General features: G+C 38.2%; 1 protein-coding gene across 1 annotated transcript in view; it reads left to right on the top strand.

Moving 5' to 3' along the window:
• The window catches only part of LOC136884510 (oocyte zinc finger protein XlCOF6.1), a 35,641-nt gene extending 21,671 nt beyond the window's left edge, over positions 1-13,970 (top strand). The window contains exons 6-7 of the mRNA XM_067156735.2: positions 7,063-7,136; positions 11,973-13,970. Coding sequence (XP_067012836.2) covers positions 7,063-7,136; positions 11,973-12,708 — 810 coding nt within the window. The 3' untranslated portion in view covers positions 12,709-13,970. The remainder of the gene's footprint in view (positions 1-7,062; positions 7,137-11,972) is intronic.
• Positions 13,971-14,781: the final 811 nt, after the last annotated feature.

Raw genomic sequence — 14,781 nt, 5'->3', positions numbered from 1 at the left:
TCATTTAAATCTTTTGGCCTTTTCAATTGGTTATTGTTTACCACACATACAGGCTTGCTTGTACAAAATTTTATTTTAACATGTTGGAGATGGCCATATTTAAATGTGCTACCCTCTAGGAATCAGAGGATTTTTAATTGTTTTGAAATTTTTTATCATAATAGTGCAGCAATTTTTAAATGTAAATTTACGAAGTTAATAAGTTTTACAAACAAAAAAAATTGATGCAGCTATGGTTGCCAGTTGGGTTAATATTTTAAAATTTATTTAATAGTTTGGACACACCTACAGAAACACACTAATACAGATTCTAACCTACTTGGTCAATTGGCACCGGTATCCTTGTTTACAACCAATAATTTGCTTTCCCATTGTTCGTTGTTTGACGACAGGGTTGCATCGAGGTGCTGCAGGTTGTCATCTGTTCACGGGGACACCCACATTTTTAGGAAGCAATATGAAACTGTATTACAGAATCCACTTCAGGAAGCAGTATAAAACTATGTTCACATCAATTTGAAATTAGCTCATTATCTACATTTACTTGCCTGAAGCGCCAGAATCATCATTGTTTACTTAATGCGTAATTGTTATTCTCATCCTCATTTTCAGAACTCATGTCTTTCATAAAAACATCCATTATGAATTCATTGTCAAAATTTTGTATACTTGAATTTGACATGTTAAATATTCACAAGAATTACACAAACAAGCCAAACACACAGTTCCTCTCTGCATGTACCGTACAAACTTTCCCACTCATTTCACAGCTGAGAGTCAACGATGACGCAGCCTCAGGTTATGTAGGAACGTGGCTGTGTTATCAATGCCGTGAAAGAAGAGCTCTCAACTTATGTTTATAATTAGTTCATTTTATGCTTATAGAAGCATTCAACAGTATTTTAGTGGTCACAGTTCACTGTAATAACAGCTAATATTTTTAACTACAGTGAAAACGTGCCTGTAGATTCTCCGAGCTCCGTCAGCAGCAATGAAATAGCTTGCTCGTAGTTTCTATGGGTGGCATCTCCAATGTGTTAAACAAAATATTTTACAATGTTTCAACCAGTCAAGAAATAAACAAAGAAGTCAATACATAAGCAATTAACGAAGTTGCTTAAAAGGTCAAGACATTAGGCTTGTGGTCAAGAATTTTGGGCAATTGTATTGCTACTTTTCTTAATTTTTTAAGATAATTTCATCATCAAAACTAAAAGAAACACTGAAGAGTAACAAGTAGAAGATAAGGAGAAAAATGAACAAAAGAAGAGTTAGAATATAATCAGCAGCTGAAGACGTAAATACTATATTTTCCTGATTTACTTACTATAACCATTACTTTTGCAAGGTAACCCTATTACCCCATAATTACAAGAGCTAGTGATTTATACCAATCTTCTGAATATTTTGTTAAATTTTCTGTTAATTTGTAATTGTTAGGTTCTCCAGTCTGCCGAAGCTAATCTATGACAGTAGAAGAAAGAAAAGGGCACTAATGGTTGAAAAAATAAACCTCTTGAATCTATTAACTATGAGATTATTTCCCTACCTGAGAAGCAAAAGGGCTTATGTCCTACTTTAATACATTTGACATAAGCCCTTTTGCTTCTCAGGTAGGGATTTCTTTATTTATTTTACTTGCAAATTCACTTGCTACAATTTCATTTTTTTCTTTTTTTTTGAAGTTTCCTCTTCCTCCAGTTCTCCTTCATATGGGTGCTATGCTTCTTCTTTGTTCATCCCTCCAACCTCTTTGCAGTTCTTTTGACTTGAAACTCTTTGAAATTTTGAATCATGGTCCGAAATAATTTCCTGTCTAATATCAGAACTTCCTGGTTGTTGGACTTCTCTAGATATTACAAACTTTCTTAATCCATGCCGTCATCATCTTCCTGTTCCACAGGTAGTCGAATAACTTTCTGGATTTGTCCATTCTGTACAAATGTCTGAGAAATGATAACCTCCTCTTTTTCATGGTCTGTGAAGTTTTCTCCACATTTTTGTAGATTTCATTGTTGTTCCAAAGTTTCCAGCCGGTTTCAGTCTGGATTGGGCCCAAGACTTTCCGTAGTTTTCTTCTTTCTGGGATCTCCAGCTTCTCCAACTTCTAATTCATCGAGGAGCATTTGCTGGCATACAGGCATTCTGTTTTTTACTATATTGTTGTAATGCCCTATTTTTGCATTCCATGAGATGCATTTCTAGTTGTAGATTTTTTTTTACAAGTTTCTTTCATGTCGCACCGACACAGATAGGTCTTATGGCAACAGTGGGACAGTAAAGGGCTAGGAGTGGGAAGGAAGTAGCTTAATTAAGGTATAGCCCCAGCATTTGCCTGGTGTGAAAATGGAAAACAACGGAAAACCCATCTTCAGTGTTGCCGACAGTGGGGTTCTAACCCACTTTCTCCCGAGAACTAGATACTGGCCGCACAATTAAGCGACTGTAGCTATCGAGCTCTGTAGCTTGCTTGCTCGCTTGCTCCAGCAGAACTTGAGGCAACGAACCATGGTGTCTGACCATAGAGACTTAATTTATTAATGATCATGACCACCATGCCAGAATATACACTTAAGAAAATGGAAATTGCAACACCATGAAGGCATTGGTCGTTTGTGTTGATTTTCAAGATATGGAACGACGCCATGCAGGTATCTAAACCATCAAAGTTTCAGATCCATTGGATTGTTGCTACAGGTCTCCCCACGTGATTGGTCGCGGAGGAATCAACTCCAGTATACGGAATCTGGTGTAGCGTAGTCGACTTGCAGTCTGTGCAGAGAAGTGTTCCCCGTCAAACATGCCTCGACGACAGAGAAGAGCACGCTATCAACAACTGTCGCCATTTGAGAGGGCTCGGATAATTGGGCTGTGTGAGGCTGGATTATCGCTAAGGACTGTCGCTGCACGTGTTGGCCAACAGGCATCTACGGTACAACGTGTATGGCAGCAGTGGTCAAATGAAGGTACCGACACTCGACCTGGCACAGGCCCAGCGCGACAGACAACTGTGAGAGAGGGTCGCTGCATCATTCGGATGGCCCGGATGGAACCCCATGCAACAGCAGCGCAAATTCGAGCAGCTGTGGCACCCCATGTTACACAACAAACAGTTGGTAATCGCTTGCATTCAGCTGGCTTAAGAGCCCGTGTTCATGTAGAAGGTGTTCCATTGACCCCACAACATCGACGTGTAAGGCTGGCCTGGTGTCGAGAAAGATCGACGTGGGTCGACGAATGGCATAGGGTCGTCTTTAGTGATGAATCGCGCTTCTGTGTTGCCCGCAGTGATCGCTGGAATTGTGTGCGCCGATGTACCGGGGAGAGGGGCAACAGGGCCAACACCAAGCATTATGGTCTGGGGAGCTATTGGCTTTAATGTGAAATCACAATTAGTGCTTGTTGAGGGCACTATGACTGCACGACAGTACGTTGATAGTGTACTCAATCCAGTGGTTGTCCCTATGAAGGCGAACATTGCTAATGGGATGTTTCAGAAGGACAATGCCCGGGTTCACACTGCACGCATCTCCAGAGAAGCTCTCCACGACATCACAACCTTAGAATGGCCCGCCAGATTCCCAGACCTCAGTCCTATTGAGCATGTGTGGGACATGATGGGTCGACAACTGGCCAACCGCCCTAGCCACCCACAACTCTGGAATAACTGACGCGTGCAGTGCAGCAAGCATGGGCCACAACTCCTCAAGAAGCGATCCAGAGCCTTATTGACTCCATGCCTCGACGAATTCATCAATGTATTGCAGCTCGTGGTGGGCACATCCTGTATTGATTTTTGTCCAAACTTGCGGTCAGAGGGACCTGAAAGTGTAATCATCGAATCACAACCGAACACTCATCCTGCATGTTCAATTGCAGCAATGTAGCACCACTCCTTCTGGGTGTTGCAATTTCCATTTTCTTCAGTGTAATATAGGTATTAGTCTCAAAATTTTTAAAAACAAATAAGTAGCTTTCTTTGTTAATTTTTCTTAAAGAATTAGTAAGCCAGTGGGTTAATGGTAAATATTTAAATATCAACTCATGATGAATAATGAAAAATTGAGCAAATATCACTCTATACGGAAGGTATATTTACTGCTGTACCAGGGCAAACCATCATCAGGGCTGCCAACAGTGGGGTTTATCTCATTATTACCTAAATGCAAACTGACAGCTATGTGACCCAAACTGCATAGTCAGCTAGCTTGTATTTCAGATGGTAATATTGTAACTTTTGCAGTGACCAGGTGATGCATTCTTAGAAATTTCTCCTAGCAGCCAATAAGATAGCAGTCTGTTCATTTCTGCCAAATCAGTCTTTCTTACTCCAGTATGTTAATTTTGATCATGATTCAGATTTTTAATATACACAACTCCATCCTCGAAGATGGTCAAAACCTCAAAGTGTGCCTCAGTTTTAATACACACCCAGATTTGACCCGCATCATCTCGAGAGAAAATAGACTCGATGTCAAGGTGAGGTGTCACCAGGGTGATCTCCCTAATTCAACTTTGATCATGGTTGGCGCACCAAAATTTTGCCTTAAGGGTCAAACTGAAGTCATCCCCTGAACTCTTTGAATGTTTATTGGTGTAAAAATCCAAGTTTTTGGTAACTATTTTATCAAAGGCTATATCCCATTGAGATTGTAACAGTTAATTGGGGTAAAGGAACTATTTTGATTGATGTAGGATTTTTCTCTAAACTAACCTACATCAGTCATTTAGAATTTATGGTTACCAGCCACCACTGACTTGATTGTGTGTAAACGTCATCCTAGTTAGGAAAAGGTACCAATACAACATTAAGGAAAGTTATTAGATACTTTGTTAGAACCTGTGGTTTTTAATGAAACATTTTTTTTTTTTTTGCTATTTGCTTCACGTTGCACTGACACAGATAGGTCTTATGGTAACGTTGTGGTAGGAAAGGTCTAGGAGTGGGAAGGAAGCAGCAGTGGCCTTGATTAACATGTTGAGTGCCAGACGGAAATTCATTGGATTGCCTTCTAGTGTCATGAGCTAATGAGATCGAGTTTCTCCCTGGTGCCAAAACTTTTTTTTTGCCAATTGCTTTACGTCGCACTGACACAGGTAGGTCTTATAGAAACGATGGGACAGGAAAGGCCTAGGAATGGGAAGGAAGCTGCCGTGGCCTTAATTAAGGTACAGCCCCAGCATTTGCCTGGTGTGAAAATGGGAAACCACTGAAAACCATTTTCAGAGCTGCCAACAGTGGGGTTCAAACACACTATCTCCTGGATGTGAGCTCAGAGCTGTGCACTCCTAACCACACGGCCAACTCGCCCAGTACCAAAAACGTTCACAGGCTTCACCAAGCAAATGATCGCTGAAATGAGGATATATTTATGATATTTAAGGTAAACTAATTATGCATATTAAGTAAAATATTGCGACCTCATATGCGGTCGTATTGGTCATTACGAATTGTACACGTACATGCGCCCCCATATGGGGTCGCACTTATACAGTAGTTACTGTCCAGGCACTCGGTCATACTTACCTTTTCCTTTGCAGCGACCCGTTATATGATGTTGATTATGAGAGACATGTTAGCTTGTTCATACTGGAGCCGTAAGAAAGTACGATCCCCGATTTTAGGTTGGGAAATGTTTGTAAATGACGATCTTCCGATTTTAAGTTAAGAAATTTTTGTATAAAATATTGTTATATAAAGTAGTGAAAATCATGTTAATTTGGTAAATTAAGATATAAGAGAATAATTTTATAAGAAGAATTAATAGTTAATGGTTACTGAATAAGTATATAATTATGTTTGTATAACTTTTAATTTAAGTAAGAGAACCTAGCAGTGACGATTGTGCAATATGGGAAGCCAGTGACTATATCGTTGAAGACAGTCATAAGTGTTGCAACAGCTGGCTTGAAAACCTGAAGTACAGTGGGGAAGTGTATGCTTAAGATTGTAATTCATCAATGTGGATGAACGTGCGACATCACTGTTTTGCTCTGTACTGGGTTTAGAACAACTGTAACTATATACTTTTTCTACATCATTGTCTGACTTTTTCGATATATTGTCCAGGCTATCTGCACTCATAATTTTACTGCTCAGTTTACTCATAGTAACTTAAAAAAGAAATGGAAACTCTCAGCACTACACACTTACATAAACAATCTGTGCGCGAGATAGACAATGACTTTGTCACTCTACAAAGCACTCTTGATATACCCATATGGGGTTGCACCAAAACAGGATGGCTAACAGATGGCAGGAAGAGAGTTAATACAGCTTCGAAACACATATTTACTGCAGGCCCAAATGTGTTTGCACATTTCTCAATTTAGAATGAACGTACGACTCCATATGGAGATGTGAAGTTCAAGAACTTCTCTCACGTACCCAAATGGGGTCACTTGGCACTCAGCGTGTTAAGGTACAGCCCCAACATTTGCCTGGTGTGAAAATGGGAAACCACAGAAAACCATTTTCAGGGAAGCCGGCAGTGGAGTTCGAACCCACTATCTCCTGGATGCAAGCTCATAGCTGCGTGCCGCTAAACACACGGCCAACTCGCCCGGTATGAAAAAGAAAACAGTCTTACTTAGTATGTTTTAGTTACATGTTACAGTGACTGTACAGTGTACTTACTTGTAGTTAAATGAAGTATTCAAAGAGTCGACTGTTTTCTTGTTCATTAAAAACAACTGCACTTGTACCAAAGTATCTAATAACTTTTGTTAATGTTTTATTGGTACCTTTTCCTAATTGGGATGATGTTTACACACGGTCAAGCCAGTGGTGGCCGGTAACCACAATTTCTAAATTGTCTCGCAAATGACTCGTTTGTAGAGCCATGTTTACTAAGACTCTTTTGTTTCTAGTATCGTATGGTTAGAGCCATTTCAGTTTGTGCTATTAATTATGATACACCCTGTATGTTTATATGGCTGTGTTAATCATAAGACGACAGCTCAATCTTGACCATGTTGAATTTTTGTTTTGTCTGTGAGCTTCAGGCAGATTTTGTAGTCATTTTGCTTTTACTTGGAGGGCTAATATTTATTTGTTTCTAGTATGAGGATAAAGGAGAGCTCAGCCTGGGATGTTCAGAAATACTTCCGGACACTTGCCCGAAGGAAGAAATTGGGTAAGGCTGTGCATTAATTTGTTAAACCTAACAAACATGTATATAATAAAGATTTTCATTTTGTAATGCATTATTCTAATTATTATACACTGCTCAGTTTAATTAGAGAACCAGGCATGATATCATAAATAGTGTAAATTTCATTTTTATCAAGTTAACATTACATAAGACAGTATGTAGCGATGGTGATGACCAGGGATCCATAGAATAGGCTGAAATGATTCAACCCAAGTCTGTTCTGCACTGACTCTTCGTTAAAACACCTTCAGCTCACCATACATACATATGCAAATATAATAACTGACATAACCAAGAGACCATACACTATACTCCAGGGATAAATCAGTGCATCTGGGATTCTGTGTGACTATGGGTTGATGCTAACGGAGGACAATTTGAACATTTCATGTTTTATGCTAGTAAGGGAAGAAACAAATATCAAATCAAGTAATCTATACTCTTGTTCATAACTTAAAGGATCTTTGAGATCCACAAGGAAAAATCGTGACATGGCATTAATATGTGAATAAACTGTGTTTAGAGAATGATATAGATGTTGATTCCCATAGGGAAGTAGAAATATTTGTCCCAAATGAGTAAATTTATAATACCAATATAGTTGGTCGGTTATTGGACATTATAAATTTTCCACCTAACTCATTCCAACTTAGCACACTGGGGCGAAACACTGGCAACCAGGAATGAGTTAGCTGGAAAATTTATAATGTCCAATAATGGACCAACTATAGTGGTTAAAGAACAAGAAAACTCTTGACCTACATGGCACGATTACACAAAATCAGCTTCATGGTCCATATCGTAGTCACGAGAGAAGAAAAAGGATTTTCTTTCAAAATACACAGAAAATCCACTTACACACTGACCATTATCAAGAACAACTCGTTACACCCTGAGGCACAGAAAAGATCAGCATATTATAATTACGTTAACAGAGCATTTAGTATTCCTTTATCCAAATCTGAAAGGAATAAAGAACTGTTGTTTATCCGACAACAAGCCCTCTTGAATGGTTTCAACAATAACATAATTGATAAAATAATTAATAAATTTTCGGAGAAGCAACAATCTAAATTAGCAATTGAACCTAGTAAAACTGAGAAATACATGAAGTTCACGTATAATAATCCAAACATACACGTAATAAATTTATTTAAGAGAAAAAATTTCAAAATTGCATTATCCACCAATAACAACATGATGAAACGTAGTATTTTCAACCATGATACAATAAATCTCTTGGAAAAAAGATACATTTTTTGATTCAGGAATATATAAACTCACATGCTTTGAGTGCGAGAATACATACATAAGACAATCTGGCCGCAATTCTAAAGTAAGATATTTAGAACATCTGAACGCTTAAAAACATAGAAGATTCTCAGCTATGGAATCACACATGACTGCCACAGGTCATAAATTTACCAACATAGAACAAGACCTGAGCATCATAAAAAAAAATTTAAAAAGGGCAGCTTAACGAACACATATGAAGATCTATACATTCATCTAGACCAACTTGTAAAGAAAAATGGTAACCTTAATGAGGCTGTAGAATATAAGAATCCATTATATTATCAAATTCTAGTATATTTGAAAATGCTTGAGAAAGATCACGAAAAAAGAATTCGAATTTATCCACCTACAGATAGCCCTACAACTTATTCCTCCTCAGTTGAAGCTATAGGTGACAGCAAGGAGGTTCTTGACACACCTATATCCCCCACTGCTCCAACTCCTCAGGTGCAAGAGCAAGGAAGAACGGATCATCAATATTACACCAGACACAAGACCGAAAGAATGATAGAGTTACTTTTCCAAAGGAAAGCAGGATTAATAAGAATTGAAACTAGGAATTACTTATATTTTCATCTGCATTAATAATAAGAGCCACATTGTGATATCTGGATTTCTTCATTTCAACGATTACTTATAAATTGTAAAATTTTTAATTCATAAATTGACTTTTTTTTGTGAATTATTAAGAAAAAAATATTCATTAGGACATATTCTCTTTGGAATATTGCACAAGTGTTTCCTTGACAACTGTTTTCAATTGTAGAAATAATTTGTATATTTTCTCTTGAGATTTTTGTTTGTTTTAATGTTGTCAATCGTATGTTAATTTTAAGGACACTTCCTCTGAAGCATTACTTTGTCAATTTATGTATTTTTCATCTAAACAATGTTATGTGGCTGAAAATGTTGATAATATAAGAAACATGTACCACTTTAAACCATTAAATTGCCTTAGTTGTGAATCTACATGGCACGCTCGGTGCAAGAGCGATTGATGTGCCTGAAAATGTGCATTTGGGCAGAGTTCTTGGGTAAAACGGTTCTGACTGCATGCTGTGAGCAATGCTCACCGCATTTGAGTTGTAGGGATATCGTGTACTCCCCACGACACGAACTCAGGACGGTAGCTTCTTCCGAGGATTGACCTGTAGGGAAGTAGGAGGAACTGTTGTAGCCTGATATATTAGAGTTAACCAGCATAAGAGCTGGGATTTATACAAATAAAATATGGTATAGAAATAAGGGAAATATATTTAATTCATATAAAATTATAATATGGTTGAAATGGTATAGATGTTGATTCACATAGGGAACCTGAATTATTTGTCCCAAATGAGTAAACTTATAATAGCAATATAAATGGTCCGTTATTGGACATTGTAAATTTTCGAACTAACTCATTCCTGGTTGCCAGCGTTTCGCCCCAGTCTGCTAAGTCGGGCTCATCAGTTGGTAAATAACTAGTGCATATTGTGGAGGCCACTGCGTAGGCTATTTGGAGCCAGCAGCAGTGCCAATGCACTATGAGAGACTTTGTCTCATTACCAAAATTGATTCCTGCCTGGCCATCAGATGATATAGATGTTGATTCCCATAGGGAATCTGAAATATTTGTCCCAAATGAGTAAATTTATAATACTAATATAAATGGTCCGTTTTGGACATTATAAATTTTCCATCTAACTCATTCCTGGTTGCCAGCATTTTGCCCCAGTGTTCTAAGTCGGGCTCATCTGTTGGTAAATAGCACTCCCACCAAGACACTTGGCTAGTGCATACCAGACGATCGAGTAGTAGTAGTTAGTGAGAATTAGAAGTTCAGCAAAGATCTTTCACGTCAGACTTCCAGTTTCTCTTTTATTATTATACTCATAATAAATGCTAAATTTATCTTAAACTCAGTTTGTTATCTTCAGTTTGTACCTTAAGGTTGTAGAGACAATGTTTGTTTCTTTAGCTTCCATCCTGTGTTTTCACATATCCTTAAAATGTAAATTCTCTATTCTGTTATTTATCCTGATTTTAGCTTATTTTTTGGTGAACTTCAAACATATATTTTCAAATCCCGCCTTATCAGCTTTGTATGCCGGTGGCCGGAAGTCTTTATTAATATGAGAAATGCTTGCGAATGTGCAATGTTTGAAACTTGTATATCGATTGTCAATCTCTTTTTCTCGCATGCTATGTTCGTGTACGTTGACATCAGTCTAGTCGATTCTAGAGACTAGTCGCTAGATTTTGAGTCTTTTTTTTGTAATTAAGTGACAGGATTTCAAAGATAGTGACTAGTGATTTTTCTAGACATTTTAGGAGCCATTTGGAGAAAATTCTGGCAAATTTTCTTTCCTTACTTGATAGAAATAGCATTGCGCTTAGCATAATTGCGTGGGCACATGATGCAGTATATTAATCTATGTGTTTGCTAAGTAATGGCATCTAAGTTTATGACTGATTCACACATGTGGAGCATGAGTACATACTATTTTTGGAAGGCTTATTAGAAACCGATCATGTCACTTGCATACTTCCTCTGAGGGAATAGAGATGTGTAATTTTTAGCCTTGTAGCCTCGTATAGCAACAGTTGGGTTTTGAGACAATAAGTATTGTAATATATACCATAGCACTCCGGTATTCTGAGAGACAGGTAGAATGAGCAATTTTGACCAATTTTATCTCCTGATTTTTCCTGATTTTCATATCAGATTCTCATTTTTGGCTTTGTAAAGTTGGCAGGTATAGAATGATGAAGATGGGGATCACGACTAAGCTGCAGGAGGTTCTTAGGTCACTAGTGTAACAAACCTGTGAATTCCTGCTGTGATTTACAATTTAAAGACTTCAGAGCTTAATATCTCTGAACTATGTTTTTCACTATAAGAGACACATTTTTTTAAAACTAGTAAAACTAGATTAATTTTTTGTATATTGCACATACTGATGTTTCAAATGTATGGTACTTTTCCTATAAAAACACTGCAGTTAATGTTTGTCTCATTTAAAAAAATATATATTCTGAAATTTAATTTAAAATGTCATAAATTATGTATAAAAAAGTGTTTTAACTCATTCATTATTATGTTCAGACCAGTATAGGTGTTGGCAAGAAATTTTTGGAGAAATTAGCTTGTGTACTTCCAGAGACCATGGGTCATCAGAGTGTCAATTTAGCATTAGCAGCATAGGATATACCATCTTAATTTAAAACAAACTTTGCCAGCATATGCTAAACTACTTACTACATTTCCACCCATCTGAATTTCTCTCTGCTGTTTCATACTTGTCAGTATGTGATACTTGCGTACTGTAAACAATGAAGTTAAAGATTACAGCCTTGCAAGCCCCTATAACTACTTTGAAGGTATGATTTTTATAAAAATATTACTATAGATATATAATATTAGTTTTTATTCATTGAAGCTTTACCTAAAATAATGTTAGAAGAGCAGAGTTTACTCTTGATGTCTTAACTGTCAAAGACATCCCCAACACATTAATTGTCCTGGTTTTCTTTTTTCAGGCAACAGGCAGAATTAATTTCACAGACACTTTCTGTGCATATAACTAGAGAAACCGAATCTCCAGATGGTGATTCTGAGGATGAATTCAACTCGAGCACTTTTCTCTCCTCCAACGTTAATAAAGAACAAACCTTTAAGTGCGCCATTTGTAACAAAGAGTTTAACCGGAAGGAGGTCCTGAGGAGACACCAGTCCAATCACTTAGGGATTCGTCGCTTTAGTTGTCAAATTTGTTCAAAGCATTTCACTGCAAAAAGTAGTTTGAAAAATCATCTTTTGATCCACACGGGAGAGAGGAGCTTCGAATGTAATATCTGTTCTCAGAAATTCGTCCGACGTAGTACTTTGGAAACGCATCGTAATATACTTCATCAGGGACAAAAGGATTTTACCTGTCCAGTGTGCTCTTACAAATTCTCCAGACAAGGTGATTACCGAAGACACCTACAAACTCACACAGGGACTGCAGGGAAGTTTGAATGTCCTACTTGCCATAAACTGTTCACACGGACCTTCAATCTTAAAATTCATATACGCACTCATTCCGGAGAGAAAAATTACGAATGTCCGTCTTGTTTGAAGGCATTTCTCAGAGCAGATGACCTGAAGCGACATCGCAAGATCCATACGAGAGAAAAAGACTTTGAGTGTAATATATGTCGCAGGAAGTTTGATCAACGCTGCAACCTGAATAGACATTACCTTACTCATCAGAGGAAATCTGCAGGTACCTAACCAATAGAGACGATTTTTTTTTTTTGTTCAAAGGTCACCAGCCATGCACGGGAGGAATTGTGGATGGTCAACCAGTATCCTTCAACAGGAATGAGGTTTTCTTAATGAGACAAGAGTGCAGAAGCATATAATGCCATTACGTATGAATGGTCAGGTCTTAAATACAGTCGGGATAATCTTTCAAATTATGATAATTTATTCATTATCATTTTGTAATTTTTGCAGTAATCTACTAAGTTCAATCCTTCAACACTAACAAGTCACTCCCCTATTATGATGTCTCCCATTACTCCCTCCCCTCCCAGTCCACTCTGGCCACCGGTTGAAGATCAAGTCTCCAACATGACCATAGAGACAGAAAGACTGACACCTCCACCAGCTCCTGAGTCCAACAGGACACCTCCACCAGCACCTGAGTCCATCATCAGCGGTGTCGTCCGAGGAGTCAATCCATCTATACCAACCGAACTAATCTCCCATGAAATACAATGCACAGGAGTACATCTGAAGAAAGCAGCCAGGATCTACAACGCAGCCGGGCCCACCTACATATTGCGGCTCCTACGCCAGCCACAAGAGAATGTCCAACACCTCATCCAACAGGGGATCCAGCTTTTTGGAACACACTACAGGGTGGAACCATCCTGCTCTCCCCCACAACCTTCCACCCGCCCTAATCCACCTCACAACCGTCCCCGTCTCCCCTCCCAACACCACTCACTGAATCCACATAGCAATTTCCACCTTCTCCACTCCTACTCACATCCCTTGCCAATATATCCTTCTTTCACCAGCCTATCCTAAACCTTCTACTCCCTAGCAGCCGAACTTCATGATAAACCCAACCCAGTTAATTATACTAAATACTTGTAACTTGTACTGTATCTAAGAAAACCTAATAAAAACACAGGAGCAGAACTGCACCCTTAGCCAAGAGGCCGTTTCTCCACATCTCCTAAAAAAAAGCTCCCCCTTTTCTCTCCCAACTCCAAAAAATCCCCAAACCCCGCTAAATCTCCTGGCCAGAGAGAAGGCGTAACCTTCTAGGTGGCCCGCCCCTTCCCTTTGGGAAGGGGAATGAAAACATTCTCCTTGCTTCTCAAAATCAAATCAAAATCTCTTTATTTGCAAATGAGGTGTCTACCTCGGTGGCAAATGGTACACTAAAATACATTATTGTCAAGCACTAAATATTAAATTAACAAGAGAAGAAAATTTTCCTATAATACAATATTATACTATTTACGCTAACAATGTTTTCTATTAAACACACAGCTCATCCTTAATAAATTTATATTGTTTACAAAATTCTACTTATAATTTCTCCTGTACTACTTACAAATATAGTCAACTGATATACAGTATGTGGAATTACTTCAAATGATACTATACAACTGGTATAAGATTAATATTTACATTGCATTTATTTACTTTTTTTCCCCCCCGTTCTGGAACCTAAGTAGCATAACAACCTGCTGCGTCTTAACCAGAGCCCCTTTTGCCACCACTTTTCGGAGTTCCTGGAGGGCCGTCACAGCTACCGTAGCGGTCCCAGGGCCCTCAAAGTCCCCACTGTACTTCACCCCTACAGGCAGTCCCCTACTTTGGCTGTCCAAACTCCTTAGGCCAGGGGATGGAATTAATTTATTCACACACATTTTTTTTATTTAAAATAACTTGCAGTGGTCGAATGCCCTCTAACACTTCATTTATTTTCTCTGTTGCTGTTTATTCTCTTCTTGAATATCTGTACAGATTTTGGAAAAGGATCAAACACTACCCCTGGTAAACTGTTCCACTCCTTCACAGCCTTCCCAATGAATGAAAATTTACCCCAATCCCTTTTGCTAAAATTCTTTCTAATTTTATATTTGTGGTCAGTCCTGCCGATATAATTATTTTCCAACTGAAGCCTCTCACGGATATCTCCCCATGCTTCTTCTCTTGTATAGGCTCTATATAATCCTATAAGTCTAGTTTTCTCCCTTCTCTTACTCAAAGTTTCCCACCCAAGTTCCTTTAACATTTCTGATACACTACTCTTTCTCCTGAAATCCCCTGTTACAAATCTTG

This window comes from Anabrus simplex, chromosome 12, assembly GCF_040414725.1.
Source record: "Anabrus simplex isolate iqAnaSimp1 chromosome 12, ASM4041472v1, whole genome shotgun sequence".
Lineage (NCBI taxonomy): Eukaryota > Metazoa > Arthropoda > Insecta > Orthoptera > Tettigoniidae > Anabrus > Anabrus simplex.
This window is presented reverse-complemented; position numbering and strand designations above follow the sequence as displayed.